At 40.6% G+C, this 19,533-nt stretch overlaps 1 protein-coding gene across 1 annotated transcript in view; it reads right to left on the reverse strand.

Annotated features, from left to right (window-relative positions):
• The window catches only part of frem3 (Fras1 related extracellular matrix 3), a 42,194-nt gene that overhangs the window by 10,684 nt on the left and 11,977 nt on the right, over nt 1-19,533 (reverse strand). The window contains exons 3-13 of the mRNA XM_060873115.1: nt 13,219-13,365; nt 12,198-12,428; nt 11,887-12,012; nt 11,485-11,736; nt 3,749-3,898; nt 3,411-3,620; nt 3,063-3,260; nt 2,737-2,901; nt 2,155-2,337; nt 1,863-1,993; nt 262-420 (exon numbers count right to left, since the gene is read on the reverse strand). Of these exons, the coding sequence (XP_060729098.1) occupies nt 262-420; nt 1,863-1,993; nt 2,155-2,337; nt 2,737-2,901; nt 3,063-3,260; nt 3,411-3,620; nt 3,749-3,898; nt 11,485-11,736; nt 11,887-12,012; nt 12,198-12,428; nt 13,219-13,365 (1,952 nt within the window). The remainder of the gene's footprint in view (nt 1-261; nt 421-1,862; nt 1,994-2,154; nt 2,338-2,736; nt 2,902-3,062; nt 3,261-3,410; nt 3,621-3,748; nt 3,899-11,484; nt 11,737-11,886; nt 12,013-12,197; nt 12,429-13,218; nt 13,366-19,533) is intronic.

Consider the following 19,533-nt stretch of genomic DNA (forward strand, 5'->3'; position numbering starts at 1 on the left):
GAAAAAATAAAGGAGTGAATGAGTGTTCAGTGATACAACAGCATGTCTCACAACAGCATTGTATTCGATTTGGCTCAAGTTGAAGCCAAAGCTACTGTCAACCTGCTGTTATGGAAAAGGAAACAAAACCTTTTGATCAAATAGAGAATTCAACACACAAACTAAATCTAAAAATACAAATAAAAATATTCAATATGTTGTTTAGAGCACATTCTGGTCAAATGCATTGTGAGATGGTGTGAGGGTATGTGTCACACTCACCGTCACACACACTACAGGGTAGCCTGTTGGAGGGTACGGATGTTCCTTTGCCCGAGCCGTATCATCATACGTGAGCAGAGACACCACCTGGGGCACCGCTGGGAAGGTAACATCAGCTACACTATTCATCTCCTCAATATACACTATGGCTTTGCTCATCTAAAGGGAAAAAGTGAAAAAAAATTATCTTAAAGCAACAGAATTTTATTATATAAAAACACATTTGAAAACAGGAAGATGGATCCTAGTTACAGGTATGAGCTGTGAAGATTAGAACTGTTTAAGCAGGTTAACTGTACAAACCTTAACTGCTGTATATAGGAATACAAGAATATATAAGAACCTTTTAAAAAAAAAATAAAAACTGAATGAGTGTATAGTATTTATGTTGATGCTTATCTTTGCTTTATTGACTATAAAATTACACATTCAAAATGAGTTAATTCTGATCTTTTGCAGGAACCTTGGAAAATTCTGTGTAGAATTCAATGATACAGTATTTCTATTGCAGAAATTGCTGCAAGTAACAAGGACTTGGATTGACAAGGATTTAGAAAAGTGTCTAAGTCTCTATCATTGAATGCATGAACTCTGTTTCACTAGGATACAGACTTAAGATACTATAAGCCTAAATACTAAGCCTAAATGTTTTAATACTGGCAGTTTACTCTGAAAAAGAGCATGAAAAAGAGCATGGTTCACAGTAAATATTAGTCATTTAAAAGCTGTCATATGGACTAGGATGTGCAGCACTGTGCAAATCCTAGACTACCAGTAAGAGGTGGTCTGACTTTGGTTGTACAGGAAATGTGCCATGATTCCTGTGAATGAGATCGCAGCTTGTACTTGGGTCTGGAATTGTTCGGGAATTAAAATAACCTGTGCATATGTTAAAACAGATGATGACATCATTATATTCCACATCACATGTGTACCATGAGTGGCAGGGGAACAATGTGAGACCCTGCTGTGTGTATTATCACCAAAATAAATGAATAAAATACATAAATGAATATTTACCAGGCGAAATATAAATTCATTTACCAGGTTGTAAAATAGCACTTGAGCCAGCTCCTCCTATTATTGTATGCATTTTTATATTATGGGCTAATAGTCAATTTTATACACAAATTACACTTGATCTGTATGGAATTTAGGCTATGACCAAAGGACACATTAGTGTGTGACATGATTTGGTTACTTTAAGCTATTAGACAGTAAGGTTGGAAACAAACCTTACAAAAATGGATTTAAGTTCAGGGTCAGAATTGTAATAGTAATGCTTATGTGTTAAGTTCTGAATGCCGTTGCGCACAATTTCTGTATTACCTTCTTCCTAGGAGCATGTAATGTGTCACCTCTGGTTACAGCATGCTATGCTGAGCATTACATGAAACCTTGCATGCACTTGCATATAGCGCAGCATGACCATTGGGATATATTCTTATTACAAAGAGCACATGAGGAGACAGTCGGCTGTCTATACTGGAGACAGTGACCGGCTCCCACTGACAGAGACAGCTGCTGTGTGGCTATTTTAGCAAGTGAAGCCACATTACTCTGTGTCAGTGGGAATATTTATACATTCAGTGACCTCTGACCTGTGTCTCAGCCACCATGTATTCATCGGGCTTCAAGTGGACAGTAAAGGCCTCACGGATTTCCCTCTGTCCATCATACAGGACCTGGACCTCCACCACATGCTCCGTCTCCCCTTCTTTAAACTCCACATCTACACACAGAGGCAGTCATAAACATGATACATGGCCCATGAAAACAAAATGCATTAAGATCAAATGTTAAAGTCTGTCTTCTAGTCAGTTTTAAATCACTTTCAATGGCACACTTCTCAGATTTATAGTTTGAGGTCTGTGTGTAATTGTATCTGCTGACCTTGAGACAGCGGGTTGTAGTCCTCTCCTGATGTGGCAGAACCGTCTTTAGTGTGGACTCTTACCACCGAGACCTTGGAGGTGTCACCCAGACGGACAACAGGGATTTTTACAACAGCGATCTCTCCGGGAACCTGTGGCTCCTGTACGCTGTACTTAACCTCTGAGAATCTAATGATAGCCTCTGGATGATGGAATGAGCATAAAATGATTGTGTTTATTCATGGTGATTGTGGTTTGTCATAATGATACTTAAAAAATGCACAGAAGTTTTTTAATTAATTTCACCTACAACATATACAGTATAATTTTCCTTGTTTTTCAGAATCATTTCAGAGTTATTTTAGACCACAGGTTTATTTCAGGATACCGTAATTATTCAAATTTATCAAATTGTTAATTGGTATATACTGTACAAAAACTAATTTTAACTAGTTACTACTTTTAGCTAAGAACAGCAGGCAGATAACCTCTATCTATTCCGGTACATATATTATGTGCATAAGGGTTTTGAATGCTTAGCTGATGAGCCTTGCTAGTTCTGTAAGCACCGATTTAGCGCTTGGAATGTTTGTGAACTCACTGTCTTTCTTGTCAGTGATGGTGACCAGAGTTTCCTTCTGCTCCCCCAGTGCCGCTCCATATTTTGACTTGCTTTTGGGTGTTCCCAGAACCAGCCTGAATTCTTCATCATTCTCGTGAATGGAATCGTCCAACAAAGTAACCACACATGGCTTCTCGTTCTCACCTACAGACAGACACACACAAGACAGACAAACACGTGTTCACATGTGTGAACACTTTCAGGGCTTGGGAAATTTATTGGTCTTTAATCTGGGACTGGGTGCTGAAGTCTATTCCATAAAACATGGGCAGCTTGTTTAGTGCAAAGCACCATTAATAACTGACCTGGCAGGAAAGTGATGATTGACGCATCAGTGTTGGGTCGCTCATTGTAATCCATCATGACCTGGGCAGATCCTTGGCGAGTGTAGCAGCGGACAGTGGATTTCTGGCTAATATCACCACTGCGGTACACCATGGCACTCACCTGACCATCAGCTTCATCCACCTTATACTCTGCCTCTTTAAACTGCATTCTGGGAACTGCCAATACAGAAGCACAATACAAACCATCACATATGAGATCTTATTCAGGCATAAGACCTTCTACATTCCATATGCTATTTATATACAGTACATACTTTACTGGTAAAAAGCTAGTATCAAGGCAACTGAAAACAGTGGATGACTCACGATCAGTAATAGTGTCATTGATGGTAATGACTGTCTTGCTTGGCTCTCCCAGCACAGCGTTCATTGGCATGCGCAACACCAGCTCAAATTTCTCCGGCCCTTCCAGCTCTGGACGGCCCAAATCATCCAGGATGGTCACACGGAATGTCTGCATGGAGACGCCGGGAGCAAAATCCAAATTGCGACTGATGCCAACATAATCCAGACCAGCTATAGACAGTCACGGACAATAACAAAAGTACATATATATATAGTGTATATAGAGATCTGTTACATATGTAGTACTGTAACTTGGATAACGTGTTTTTTTATTTTTTCAATATGCGTTTCTACAGTACCTTCAGCTGAGACAGGCTCTATCTTTCGAGAGCGCACAGTCACTGTAGCTGTCTTGGAGAGGTCAGTACCTGTCCTCCATACTAAGACCTCTACGTAGCCTGCACTCTCGTCCACTGTGTACTCTGTCTCACCAAAATACAAAGCTGGTTCTGAAGGACACAGAGAGGCCAAAATCACTCACAGAGGTCAAATAGAGGTGGTCATAGTTGTTCCAATATTTAAATATTAATTAGGAGATTTTTATATATAGATAGATAAATATAAACAAAAACGTATAATCGTAAAAAATAATCTATGCAAAAAAATATATTTAATTTGGTCTTAAATATATTTTATTATTTAATTTTATTATTATTATTATTATTATTATTATTATTATTATTATTATTATTATTATTATTATTATTATTATTATTTAGTCTTACTTTGTTATTACAAATGCAACATTTTACAAATGTACAAAGCAAATCTAGACTTCCAAGCTCCGTTCTCACAGCTTTTTTTACCGCACTACAGTAAATACCAAAAATAGCTTCTGTAAAAGAGAAATAAATGAATGTTATAACCACTAAAATGTAACTGAGAACACAAACTGACTTTACTTATGAATGTTCCAGTATATTAAGTGTAATTATGTGTTTGTGTTGATAAATTGCTAATGATGTAACAATGTAAGTTTCTCATACCACCATCATGTTGATTATTTCCCTATAAGCAAACACCCTGTTGTGTAATATGAGTGCTTACATTGCTTACATAAGATTGCAGTGAAATCTGTTAATGTGAATGAAAGTTTTTAGGAAAACAAGCTGTGCACAAAGACCCTGCTATATTTTAAGATGCCATTCCAGTTGTCAAAAGGAACATGAGAGTGATTCAGGTTACAGAGAGAGAGAGAGAGAAAAAGAGAGACAGAGCGAGAGAGGATTTAAGATAACTCTGTCATCACCGTCTAACAACACAGAAAGCACCTTGCCCCTACTCACTTCCTGCCATAGAGGACAGGAAAGACAGTTCTAGTATTCCAGCCAAGACACACTAGTGTGTGTTTGTGTGATCAGAAAAAGAAAAGAAAAGGGTGGGAGTGGTAGACATAGAAGGAAGAAAGTTACTCCCATAGACGTCCTACAGAACCCAATCCAGAGGAAGATAACAAAAAGGTTTTTGGATTAAAACCAAATCACAGGCCTCTCCAATTGAACTTCTCACATCCCCATTTGACCCCTACCACACACACACACACACACACACACACACACACACACACACAAGCAAGATCTGTTAGACCTACCAAGACGTTTTGGCTACAGTTGTGGCCTGCATTGTGTGAATGAATCCTCTCCAGTCACAAAGGAGAAGTAAAGTCTGGGAACGTACACACATTATTTTTGTATAAATCTGTCCCACGTTCTGAATCACTAAAGGAAGCCTCCATGTTGGTACTGGAATATCAGTACCAATAATAATATCCATCCATCCATCCATTTTCTACCGCTTATCCGACCCAATAATAATATAATCAGCACCAGTGGGATTAATGGGTTAGGCTTTGTCCTAGAGATCGTACAAAGGCAGATATGAATATTAGGATGCCAAGTAGCCAGTCTGGTTGGATTTAGTCAATTCTCAATTCTCTCAATTCATTTGGAAAAAAAAAACATCTGTCAAATTCATTACTAAAGGTTTATTTATTTATTTTTTTTATATGTAACAATAAAAAAAATATATAAAATGTTTTCAGGTATGCACGTCTGGGCTTTTCAGGTATGCATGTAGTCAGTCTGATTTAAGAAAAAATAATCTGAATAGTGTACAAAACAAAACAAAATTTTGTTGCTTATACTAAACATACAGTAATCACGCTTGTAATGCGAAGTTTGAATGACGTAGAGTGTGGTTGATTTAGGTAAACCAGTTACAGTGTGAAATCTCATGGGGATGATGATTCTGATGAGAAATACAAAATAACTACAGTGTGTTAGGGGAGTGAAACGTCTGGCATGGTAGAACAGTGCACTGGTAATAAGTCCGCTATCTAACACCAACAGTGTGGGTTCAGTTCTCAGCTCAGGTGTGAGCTTAGTGTTCAAAGGCTTTGAAAACGTGATCAAATCATGTTGGATGTATGAAACAAACGAATTCTTGTTAATGTTACTTACAGTAATTCAATCAAGTGAAATCAATGTACACATTTGAATTAAATAATGTTAAGCTGTTTTTTTTTTGCTCAGAGTAGAAAATGATTTACATTTATATCCCTTACTAATAAAGAGCATCTGTTATCTTTTGTACACTTTTCTGGCACAAGCTGTTGAAGACTGCAATCTGATCGCCTCTCCATGCTCGAATCCTGTGGTTCGAATATTATCCTTTTAGAAACCAGTGCAAAGAAGAACATTTACATAAAAGTGCAGACACCCAATCAGATCTCCAGATCAGATTTTGACAACTTTCGCTAATAATCATCAGGTGCTCCAAATTTGGTGATTTGAGTCTCTAAGACTGAAACTACAGTAAGTTAATACACACATAAGAACAACACATACTTCTTTTTTTTCCATCTGTACTTGTAAGGACATGTACCGGTTATTCGTTGCAGGTGCTTGACATTCTCCTGAATTCTGTTCTGTTCATTTCCCATGTTTTGGGTTCTCATGTTTCAAGGCTTCTAAAGATGGCTGTAGAATGGTGATGAATGGAAAACTGGCATGCATTGAAAATTATTATTCTTAACCATGGAAGGACAAATGTAGGATATAAAGAAGAAATGAGGTGGAAAGTATGCGCAAACTCTCAAAACCTCGAAGTTTAAACGGGAAACAAGCAAATGTTACTGGATGTGCAAAGAATTTGGAGGTGAGCTCAGGAGTCTTGAAAATATATTTTTAGCAAACAGACATCAGGTACAAAGATTTGTTTGTGTTTTAGAGGTCAGTAATGTTATTATATATTGCTAAAGACACAGTTCCTAGCCCAATACCTTTTTTTCATAATTTTTTTTTTATATTCACTAATTCATTTCTACAATGTAATTTTTAAGATGGAATTATATCAATAGGAACGCATAAATAAAGAACAAGTAGAATCTCTGTCTTCTTAAAATTCTACAGTATTCCACCTACCAATGTATGTTTAGCCTGCTGCAATCCGGTAACTCTTGGACATGTCTACTATTCAGATCCCTTAGAGAGTCCATAGAGACTCCATTAACACTCTGTACACTGTACATTTACTGTTACTACTTTCAACACTTTCGTGCGTCACCTTTTGCCCATTTTGTACTGTTAATACATGTAGCATGATTGCATATGAAATTCTATTTATTTTTATTATTTCTATTCTTTTCTGATTCTATTCCATTAGTTTATGTATATGCACAGTCTAAGGATAAGGAGGATATATTTTAATTTCACTGCAACTTGAATGCTCAATATAACTGTGAATAGGGAAAGTAAAATCTTTCATCTTAAATTTAATTTCCTGAAAAAAAAGTTAACCTACTGAACTGAATATATGACCAACTTCTGATTTTCCACATAAAAAAAAAAAGATCAATTCTAGTTGTTTTTCTGTGTCTTACAGACTATCCAAAGCTTATTTCCTCTTTATTTATCTTCTTATTTATCTTCTATCACTATACTAAGGGGGAATAGGTAGGAAGAACAGAAAATACTGAACATTTAAACTGTTATCACATAATGGCTGTATTTTTGGGCTTGCTTTCAGTGTAAAATGCTAACCTGAATGGACACAATCTGATATCTCCCTTAAGTCTTATAAAACTTACATTGTAAGCTGACTGGAAGAATAAGACACATCATTAACAAATATAAAAAAGAGCCATTTAATAGAAAGGTCTGTTTGAAGCTTCTGTAACATCCATCCATCCATCCATCTTCTACCGCTTATCCGGGGCCGGGTCGCGGGGGCAGCAGTCTAAGCAGGGACACCCAGACTTCCCTCTCCCCAGACACTTCCTCCAGCTCCTCCGGGGGAATACCGAGGCGTTCCCAGGCCAGCCGAGAGACATAGTCCCTCCAGCGTGTCCTAGGTCTTCCCCGGGGCCTCCTCCCGGTTGGACATGCCCGGAACACCTCCCCAGGGAGGCGTCCAGGAGGCATCCGGAACAGATGCCCGAGCCACCTCAACTGACCCCTCTCAATGTGGAGGAGCAGCGGCTCTACTCTGAGCTCCTCCCGAGTGACCGAGCTCCTCACCCTATCTCTAAGGGAGCGCCCAGCCACCCTGCGGAGGAAACTCATTTCGGCCGCCTGTATCCGGGATCTTGTCCTTTCGGTCATGACCCAAAGCTCATGACCATAGGTGAGGGTAGGAACGTAGATCGACTGGTAAATAGAGAGCTTTGCCTTGCGGCTCAGCTCTTTCTTCACCACAACAGACCGGTATATCGACCGCATCACTGCAGAAGATACACCGATCCGCCTGTCGATCTCCCGCTCCATCCTTCCCTCACTCGTGAACAATACCCCAAGATACTTAAACTCTTCCACTTGAGGCAGGGGCTTTCCACCAACCTGAAGGGGGCAAGCCACCCTTTTCCGGCTGAGAACCATGGCCTCGGACTTGGAGGTGCTGATACTCATCCCCGCCGCTTCACACTCAGCTGCAAACCGTCCCAGTGCACTCTGAAGGTCCTGATTTGGAGAAGCCAACAGGACAACATCATCTGCAAAAAGCAGAGACGAAATCCCGTGGTCCCCAAACTGGACTCCCTCCGGCCCCCGGCTGCGCCTAGAAATCCTGTCCATATAAATAATGAACAGAATCGGTGACAAAGGGCAGCCCTGCCGGAGTCCAACATGCACCGGGAACAAGTCTGACTTACTGCCGGCAATGCGAACCAAACTCCTGCTCCGGTCATATAGGGACCGGACAGCCCTTAGCAAAGGGCCCCGGACCCCATACTCCCAGAGCACCCCCCACAGATCACCACGAGGGACACGGTCGAATGCCTTCTCCAGATCCACAAAGCACATGTGGACTGGTTGGGCAAACTCCCATGAACCCTCCAGCAACCTGGCGAGGGTATAGAGATGGTCCAGTGTTCCACGACCGGGACGAAACCCGCATTGTTCCTCCTGAATCCGAGGTTCGACTATCGGCCGGATTCTCCTCTCCAGTACCCTGGCATAGACTTTTCCGGGGAGGCTGAGGAGTGTGATCCCCCTATAGTTGGAGCACACCCTCCGGTCCCCCTTCTTAAACAGAGGGACCACCACCCCAGTCTGCCAGTCCAGAGGAACTGTCCCCAGACGCCACGCGATGTTGCAGAGGCGTGTCAACCAAGACAGCCCCACAACATCCAGAGACTTGAGGTACTCAGGGCGGATCTCATCCACCCCCGGTGCCTTGCCACTGAGGAGCTTCTCAACCACCTCAGTGACCTCAGCTTGGGGGATCGACGAGTCCTCAACTGAGCCCTCTGCCTCTGCTTCCTCAGTGGAAGACATGTCGGTGGGGTTGAGGAGATCCTCGAAGTACTCCTTCCACCGTCCGAGAATGTCCCCAGTCGAAGTCAGCAGATTCCCACTCCCACTATAAACAGTGTGAGCAGGGCACTGCTTCCCCCTCCTGAGGCGCCGGACAGTTTGCCAGAATTTCTTCGAGGCCAACCGATAGTCCTTTTCCATGGTCTCACCGAACTCCTCCCAGACCCGAGTTTTTGCCTCTGCAACCACCCGGGCTGAAGCTCGCTTGGCCCTCCGGTACCTATCAGCTGCCTCCGGAGTCCCCCGAGCCAACCAGGCTCGATAGGACTCCTTCTTCAGCTTGACGGCATCCCTTACTTCCGGGGTCCACCACCGGGTTCGGGGATTGCCGCCACGACAGGCACCGGAGACCTTACGGCCACAGCTCCGCGCGGCCGCGTCGACAATGGAGGTGGAGAACATGGTCCACTCAGACTCAATGTCTCCAACCTCCCTCGGGATCTGGTTGAAGCTCTGCCGGAGGTGGGAGTTGAAGATCTCTCTGACCGGAGACTCTGCCAAACGTTCCCAGCGGACCCTCACAGTACGTTTGGGTCTGCCAAGTCTGTCCAACTTCCTCCCCGGCCATCGGATCCAACTCACCACCAGGTGGTGATCAGTTGACAGCTCCGCCCCTCTCTTTACCCGAGTGTCCAAGACATACGGCCGGAGGTCAGATGAAACAACCACAAAGTCGATCATCGACTTCCGACCTAGGGTGTCCTGATGCCATGTGTACTGATGGACACCCTTATGCTTGAACATGGTGTTCGTTATGGACAAACTGTGACTAGCACAGAAGTCCAATAACAGAACACCACTCGGGTTCAGGTCAGGGGGGCCGTTCCTCCCAATCACGCCCCTCCAGGTGTCACTGTCGCTGCCCACGTGAGCGTTGAAGTCCCCCAGTAGAACGACGGAGTCCCCGGTCGGAGCACTTTCCAGCACCCCTCCCAGAGACGCCAAGAAGATCGGGTACTCTACACTGCCATTTGGCCCGTAAGCACAAATAACAGTGAGAGGCCTCTCCCCGACCCGAAGGCGCAGGGAAACGACCCTCTCGTTCACTGGGGTAAACTCCAACACATGGCTGCTGAGCTGGGGGGCTATGAGCAAGCCCACACCAGCCCGCCGCCTCTCACCGCGGGCAACTCCAGAGTAGTAGAGGGCCCAGCCTCTCTCGAGGAGTTGGGTTCCAGAGCCCAAGCCGTGCGTGGAGGCGAGCCCAACTATATCTAGTCGGTATCTCTCTACCTCCCGCACCAGCTCAGGCTCCTTCCCCCCCAGCGAGGTGACATTCCATGTCCCTAGAGCCAGATTCCGTGTCCGGGGATTGGGTCGCTGAGGCTCCCGCCTTCGACTGCCACCCAATCCACAATGCACCAGCCCCTTACGGTTTCTCCTGCAGGTGGTGGGCCCACAGGAGATCGGCCCCACGTCACTCCTTCGGGCTAAGCCCGGCCGGGCCCCATGGGGTAAGACCCGGCCACCAGGCGCTCGCATGCGAGCCCCAACCCCGGGCCTGGCTCCAGGGTGGGGCCCCGGTTGCGCCATACCGGGCGACGTCACGGACCTTGTTTTAGCTTCTGTAACAGTGTGAATTAATTGTACTGTAGTAACTATGGCTGTTGCATAATATTAAATGCAGACATTAAGGGATCAAAATGTGATGTCATTATTTATTCATTTATTCATTCATTCATTCATTTTCTACCGCTTATCCAAACTACCTCGGGTCACGAGGGAGCCTGTGCCTATCTCAGGCGTCATCGGGCATCAAGGCAGGATACACCCTGGACGGAGTGCCAACCCATCGCAGGGCACACACACACTCTCTCATTCACTCACGCAATCACACACTACGGACAATTTTCTAGAGATGCCAATCAACCTACCATGCATGTCTTTGGACCGGGAAGGAAACCGGAGTACCCGGAGGAAACCCCGAGGCACGTGGAGAACATGCAAACTCCACACACACAAGGCGGAGGCGAGAACTGAACCTTCAACCCTGGAGGTGTGAGGCAAACGTGCTAACCACTAAGCCACCATGCCCCCCATGTCATTATTCAGTTAATAGAAATTTGATCACTGGTGAATTAACACAAAAAGGCATGCATTCATGCCTTATATTCAAATATAAAACAATATCCAAGGAGGTTAAAGTTTTCTGAAACAATTTTATTACCCAGTCTTCTTAAGTCAACTTTCCTATTGATAAATAGTAGACATGTTTCATTACTCACCATCATTGCTGTCTGCCAGGATGACCACCTTGGCACTTGGAAAGCTAGCTCCCACTTGACCTCCCATAGGCATACTCAGTGACACATTAAAGCTCTCCTCTTCCTCATACAGGGAGTCATCAATGATGATGATGCGGCACAGCTTCTCACGTTCATCCTTCTCAAAGCGCAGCACACTGCTGTGCTCCTCAGGTCGAGTAATATAGTCAGAATAGGAGAGCACTGTGCTGGGGATGGTCCCAGTGGCACTGCCTGAATGAAACACCATGCCAAAATTCAAAAATGAAATAAAATCAGCTTTTATGCATTTCTGGTAACAATTTTGCGTAGTGAAAGTAAATGAAAGCATGTTTAATACTGTTCTAGCATAAGGAAATGAAGAGCTGAGGGGTAAGCACTCACCTTGCTGTGTGTAACAAATGACCATAAGCTCCTGGCTAACATCTCCTGATCTGTGTACAGGAACAAGCAGTTCTCCAATGTCCTCCTCTATTAAGTATTCAGACTGAGGGATGAACACAGTGGACTCTACCAGAGATAAAAATGAAATGAGCACCATAGTGTACATCACTTCCTTTTGGAAAAAACGAAGACTAAGAAAAAAATCAGATCCAGCACCATGTACATGCATCTACAATATGTTTAATTGAAGCTTAGTCTCTTTTCTCAATTTCTGTGGAGTATTACTCTTTGGAAAAAAAAAACATCCTTACCATCACCAGGGTCCACAATCTCCACAGTGGCTTTATCAGGATACTCTAAAACTCCCATAACTGGTTCAGAAAGTTGGATCTCAAAGGTTTCTGAGGTTTCAAACTCCTGATCAGTGAAAATCTTGACTCTCCATGTAGCTGTAGTCTGGCCTGGATTAAATTGGACCTGTTTCTGGGCTTTTCCACGGAAGTCCTTGTCCTTTTCAGCAGAGCCATCCTTAGTTGAAATACCTGGGAGAAAACAAACAGAATATAAGCTCTTATAACAGCTGGCATATACTCTTCATAATGCGCTCACACTAATAAGCCTTTCAATACACCTAATACTGTTTGTCTTTACCTTTCTTCACTTGTTTTCTGTAACGATTTACAGTCTCGTGATCAGGTCTCACCCAAAATAATATGGGTTCCTTATATTCCTTGATTATATATAAAAAGTATAATAGCATTACCTTAAAAAGCAATACACTACCTAAAATATAATTAAAAAGTAAAAGTTAGTGTTGAACCTGTAAATATAACTACATATAATATAACTAATATATATATATATATTTAGATGGTGTAGGATTTTATTGCTCCCATTTGATTTGCTTCATGGCAGCTCTTTGACATTTTTACAAAAAGAATGCCATGCCTGTCAATCATAAAAGTGAGGTTATAGTGTAAGTCTAAATAAATCACTGTTACAAGGCTGTAAAACTACCAGCTTCACAAGGAACAAGTGTCAATAGACATACAATATAAAAACACATATGTGAATATATGTAATCGATCCACATCTTTCACCTAATAAGCATAGAAATACTGCCTTCCGCAATGAGCCTACTCACTAACAGGCGAATAATTTTAAGACATGGTTCTTTTGGTTTTGGGTAAAGTCTTTTTAAAAATAGCTTGGATAAAATGTAAAAAAAAAAAAAATTATAAATTGTCATTTAGTCTGAATAATGCACACATATTTAATAAACAATTATAAAAGAAAACAAAACCAGTGTAGTTAATTTTAGTAAAAACTTACTGACAAATGATGTCTCTCCTAAATATCCTCTACGCTTGAGTGTCACCTCCAGGAACTTTGCATCCTCATCCACCAAGTAGTACTCCTTCTCCAGAGAGATCCATGCCCAGTTCAAGCGGAATGGCTGAGCCTTCAGTTTGTTACCCCCTGTTTCAACAACAGTAAGTTAAAAAAAAAGAGAAAGGGAGCCGTTTTTTAGCTGTCAGCCTATTCTTTCTTACTTTATTTATTTCTTGATTTATCTATTTAGTCATTTTCCTCTACACCATGGTCAAAATTGTGATGGACATTGAGTCTATTCCAGAAATACTGGGCATAAAGTGGGAATACATCCTAGTTGGGGTGCCGGTCTGTCAATCACCAATCCTACACACTTTCACAATTTTGTGTAGACAGTGCACTTCCTGGCATGTTTATGGGAAGGAGAAACAGGTGATGTCCAGAAGAAACTCTGGCAGATATTAGGTGAACATGTGAAACTCTACAAATATGGTGATCACAGTCACTACCTACTGTGCTATCTTGCCACTCATGTCAACTGATTGTGATTAAAACTCAACACAAACCACTTTAAGGAACATTTCATTGGGTATTCTTCAAAAAACAATAGTGTCCAGTAGAATCTTGGAAGATTGCTTTCGTCTGTTTTTGCACTTTGCACTCACAACATTAACAACAGCCCCCTTTTTTTTTTCATGATATGTTTCAGGAACTGACTTAACACCACACCCTGGGGTGAGAATATCAAATCTTGCAGTCTGGATAATTTTGATTTGCTGCACCATCACTCTTCCACCTCTATCAGCCATCTTCGTTAAAAGATAAGCCTGCTGTTGAGACTTGTACATAAAATGAGTTTGTAAATGTACTCAAAGGTCTTTATCTACAGGTCCAGACAGTCATGTTGGGGTGAAGGTCACAGGACCAAAAGAAAAGGAGGTTCAGTTACCACCATGATCAGTTTCAACAATAGCAGCAGGAGCTCTGAGAAACTCATATTGACCCCTGAGTATGAGTGGTATGAGTCCAGACACCAGATTCAATGCTGTACAAATTTAATTTATTTCATTATTAAAAACTGCACTTTCTTTTGATTTTCTGTTTTAAGCCAATCCCTGTATGAAAATATAAATATATGCAGGACCATTTGTTACCTGTCACCACGTGTACAGTGTTTATTTAGTTTTCATCCTGGTTAGACGCAGTTAGATTTGGGATATTTGACAAATACTGTATCATGCAAAAATGAAAGAAATGTTTTTTTTTCTTTGGACAGCCTGAATTTAATAATATTTTATATTTATATTATTGTGTATTAAAATGTTTAACAAATGTATAAATAAAATAAAAATCAATTTGTTATTTAAAACAAGTTTTTACTTATTTTCCAGAATTAGTAGATTTCATGTACTGTAAAACTCAGGAACGGTTGAATTGTTGCCTATGTGACTATGTGACTTTTAGACAAGCATTTTAGCAGCAGGCAAAATCAAAATTGTATTTAAAAAAATTATACTGCTAGAACAATCACATAATGCTTTTTAAGACTGCTGTCAACCAAATAATTCTTTAATGACTGGAGTTTTATCTCAATGACTGTGAGAAAAAAATCTAGGGTAAAACTGAAACATGGTGACTAGTTTATATTTAAGTGACTTTGAAAACTGTACTAAATACATTTTACACTGAACACTTTAGGATCATAAAGCAGACTTGTGTCTGGGTTATTTGAGAGTTTTTTTTATTGTGGAAGGCAAGAATGTCAGAGGACCTACGGTATTATTATATTTTTAATTAAGAACAATGAAATGCTCTGATCCTGGTCACACTTCGTTACCTGAACTTTTTTGGACATGTATGTGAGTAGATGATCTAGTCAGGTCAATGTGAGGTCTGCTCAGAGTTCAAGGAAGGCCTGCTACAAGCTGATGTTTAAGGATGTGCTGGTGTGCTTTCCTAAGTGTGAAAAGGCTGTGCGAAGGCAGCTGGGCAAATAAACGATCGTTGTCTACTGTCATCTAATGAATGGAACATTTACATGCAGTGCGGACAAGCCACCTGCATTTGGTCCACCTATGCCATCGGAGCTCTGTGTTCAGCTATGTGACTTTAAAGAAAAAAGATTGAAGTGTGGATGTTGGAGAAAAGAAATAGGATGGGGCCCAACACGCTGACTTGCCCATCATAACACAGGACCACAAGACTTCTGCAGACAAAACAAATCCTAATAGTATTCGCCATGGATGAAAACCAGCATGTCATTGCCATAATACCTCAAGTAAATATCCTGCGATATGTATCACAAAGAATCACAGCTATCATCACTCATCATTATTCCAGTTCCCACTGCACACTGGATCAGGAAGCTTCTCAGTATGGAATAACAGCTTTATCCATGAACATGCTCAGTAGTTGTGTAGATAGTCACCTCTAAAAATATTGATTGTATATGTTGTTATCATGGTCTCCATTCCATCTGGCTGATTTAAAGCAATTAAGTTGCACCAGTTGAAATCAGTTGAATTTAAACCGTAACATTTGCTTGAACGTTTGCACTTTATTTAATATGTATAATAGTCATACTGTTCAGCATGTACAGAATTATATTTCTATATTGATCCTACATTTTACGATTAGTATAGTTATAATATAATATTGTGCACTACTCCACTGTGTAAGTTGAGCAAATGTGTCAGGGACCCTTAGATACACAGCCTGGACCTCTTTGAGAACTATGGGTTTAGTCGACTGATATTATTTATTTACTGGTCGTTGCTAGTCAGAAAGAAAATATACTTTATAACCGTTGATGTATTACAGACTAGATTATCTACAGGCAACCTCACATTGTGAATGACACTGGAGCTGCTTTTGTATGTTTTGTGTTGAGGTTTTAATTGAACTTTAAACTTAATTGAACTTTAAAATGTAATCGTTTTTACGATTACATTTTACGTATACATTTGTTTTTACCTACCTTGGATATTTTGTAGCAAAAAAACAAACAAACAAAAAAACTCACTTAAACCAGAGCAGCTGCTTTAATGAATGAATAATAAAATGAGTAAATATTCATTTGCACCTGGCATAATGAATAGGGCACAAAGTAATAATCAGTATGTTTATTCAACTCTGATTTTCTTTGTTCTGCAAGCCTCATATCTAACTTCCTCACCACTTTTATGCCATGATAGTAAAAGTCATCTTTTTTTCCTCTTGGTTTTTTTTTTTAGGTTAGGGGACAGCTTTTTCTCCTAGGATTTCAGTCCTATATGCAGTATGAGCTTTCTGTTCCATATTTACTGTAAGTGCCTAATGGATTTGTTTATTTTCATCTTTCACACTGTAACATGAATAAACACTAAAGCTGGTTTGTGGCATGTGTATGGGGATAAATTAGTGTTTGACTTGCAGCTCTTAATTAACATGTAACTGCGCTAAACTTAAAAACAGCAATGCCCTGCAGTCATTTTTACTTATAGAAAAGCTAGTCCTTTTTAAATCTGAATTGCAATCCTAATAGTAACTCAGTACACTTCCAGTAAGATCAAGCACACAGAGTATGACAAAATCAGACTTTTTTCCACATCTGTTCATATAGTAAAGGTACTTTACAAACAGCAGATTGTTCTACAGGAAAAAAAAAAAACAAAAAACTGTAATATGGGCAGTGTGCCCAGTGTGAGAATGAGTTGATATTGAGCTTAGTGATTGTGTACCAGAGGATTATTATCTGAACAGCGCTCAAACAAAAAGCTCTTTTTCCGTTTGGTATCCGGCACATGGCCTCGTTAGCCCTGCGACATTCCACTGGTCGTAGATAGTACCACATTGTTTCCAAGAATATAATCAAAATATATTTATTTGCACAAAAAAAGTTGATGGGAGATGTAGTTCATTATTTTACATTCCCAGCATTTATCAGACACCTTTATCCAGAGTGACTAACATTTTTTATCTCACTTTATACAATTGAGGTTTAAGGGCCTTGCTCAGGGGCCCAGCAGTAGCAGCCTGGTGGATGTGGGAATCAAACTCATAACCTTTCCGATTGGGTATCCAACAACTTAACCACTAAGCTACCACATCCCCTATGTATGCTATTATAATGCTCTATATTTTGTATTTAATTTGATGAGTTGTTAGAAATACAATAAAATTTGATGAGTTGTTCAAAAAATACAAATGGGAAAAAGTGCAGTTATGAATTTGTCAAAGGCTTAAGGAAAAGAAATACAGTAATAGGTACAGTATGTAGATTCTTTAAATGGTGTTAATAGTTGGTCTATAATTAACCATTCAGCAGTTGAGTTCCATGAGGTGTGAAGAAACAGGATTGAATAACCAATGTGGATATTAACACCATGCCTGATGACAAAAAAGCAGTAGCACACTTCACAAGTTTGACAGTATGAAAACACACATAGTAGTCCACTGACAGCTTTGTGGTATTGTTAATGAAGTCTGTGGATTAGAACAATTTACTCCCAGTTTACTCAGGTTATAGTAACAGATTAATGGTTACAGGCTAGCAGATATAAGTATTGTTCTTTTTTTTTTTGCATTCACTGCAAATTATTTGCTGTTGACAAATGTGAATTCGTAAGGTACACAAGATGGAAGAAAGAAAAAATCAGTGCTGATTTCTAGACATGGCTCTGGGTTGTTGATCAGAAGGTCAAGCCCAGCACTGCCAAGCTGCCCTGTTGGACCCTTCAGCAAGGCCCTTACCCTCTCTGCTCCATAAGTGCTATATCATAACTTCCCCTTTACTCTTACCATGACATCCTAAGCTGGAATATTTGAAGAAAAGTATTCCGCTGTGCTGTAATGTATATGACAACAATAAAGACTTCTTCTTCTTTATATCGTCTAACTGAAACACTGGCTAAAATGCTAGTTAGGGTCACCTTGACCTCCATAGGACTAGGTGTGGTTAGTCAGAATAAAATAAAGCAGTCAAAGTATACTATAATACATTAGATGATTATATGATCAGACTAGATGATGCCAGTTCTACAGACTGCATATTGTGTAGGGCTACGCCGAAGCCATCTTCTTTACTTTCTTTTGTTTTAATGGAACATTCATATCGGTTTTATGCCACAGTCCCAGAGTGACACCTTCCAAAAGTATCACTAGTGTCTATGACACCAGCACCTCCATTACATATCATAAGCAGTAGACTGAGAAAGCACACATTCACAGTACAGAGTGACAAACAAAAAGATTACGATTTAAATGAAATGAATGAATAGATTTCACAGTCTGAACCAGGTAGCGCATTACACACCAAAATTTAACTCTAAATATGTTTATTATTTTATTCATTTTCATTATACGTTGGTCAACACTAATATTTTAATTGTTGATGCATTTATATACTGTATATATCATAAAGCTCTACTTGAAAGTCTGCTCTATATAATATAAGTATCTAACCGGCTTGTGAAAGCCGTTAACTTTCAGTACATTGGCATCGTTGTCAGTGTGTTCTCAGCTGTCAGGGTTACAAGCAACTTTTTGTTACCTACGAAACAGCTTTACGCCCAATATGAATGACAGGTGGTGTTTGATCGATGTTTATTAGGCTTGGACCAGTGGTGGTCCCTGCACTCTTCTGACTGGCCACCTCTCACCCAAACAGGCACTTCCATTTGGCAATGCTCACATTTTCTTCCTTTTTTTGCCCTCACACTACACAGACTCTAATTGGTTTTCAGATTGCAGGATGCAGAGACAGCTGTACTCTCCTCTGCCCTCCCTTGCTTGTTCCTTTTGTCAGCCTTTATTTTAACAAACAAAAAAGACAACAAGGTCAGCAAGGACTGTCTGGGTGGGCCAAAACCCACTGCCATAGGGTTCTTGCTCCTTCTCAACAGGGGAAATAAAATGGGATTTGTATAGGATCAACAATGTCCCAATGAATATTTAGCATTTCTGCTTAAGGTATTTGTCTATCTCATGAATAATAGGTTTTATCGTAAATCGTAACAAAATGTCACCTGATGTATTCTGTATATAAAACATGATGGTTTTAGTGGGTGAACAGAGCCATAAAATCACCTTCTTTAAAAGGGTGTCAGTAACTCACCAGAACACTGGGAGTCTCAGTGAATGCCTCCAGGAGTCTTACAGGGTTCCTGAGGTATTTATGGGTGTAATAACATGAAGAAAGAATGCATGGCTCAGTAACACATACATTCTCCAAGGCACACAATGGTCTTTAAAAGTCAAACTGGCAAAGATACCCACTATTCAGATTTTAAAATTAGCATTTAAATCGAGCATCAACTATGCCAAGTCAGATTTCCA

The sequence above is a fragment of the Tachysurus vachellii genome, chromosome 6 (genome assembly GCF_030014155.1).
Source record: "Tachysurus vachellii isolate PV-2020 chromosome 6, HZAU_Pvac_v1, whole genome shotgun sequence".
NCBI classification, from domain to species: Eukaryota; Metazoa; Chordata; class Actinopteri; order Siluriformes; family Bagridae; genus Tachysurus; species Tachysurus vachellii.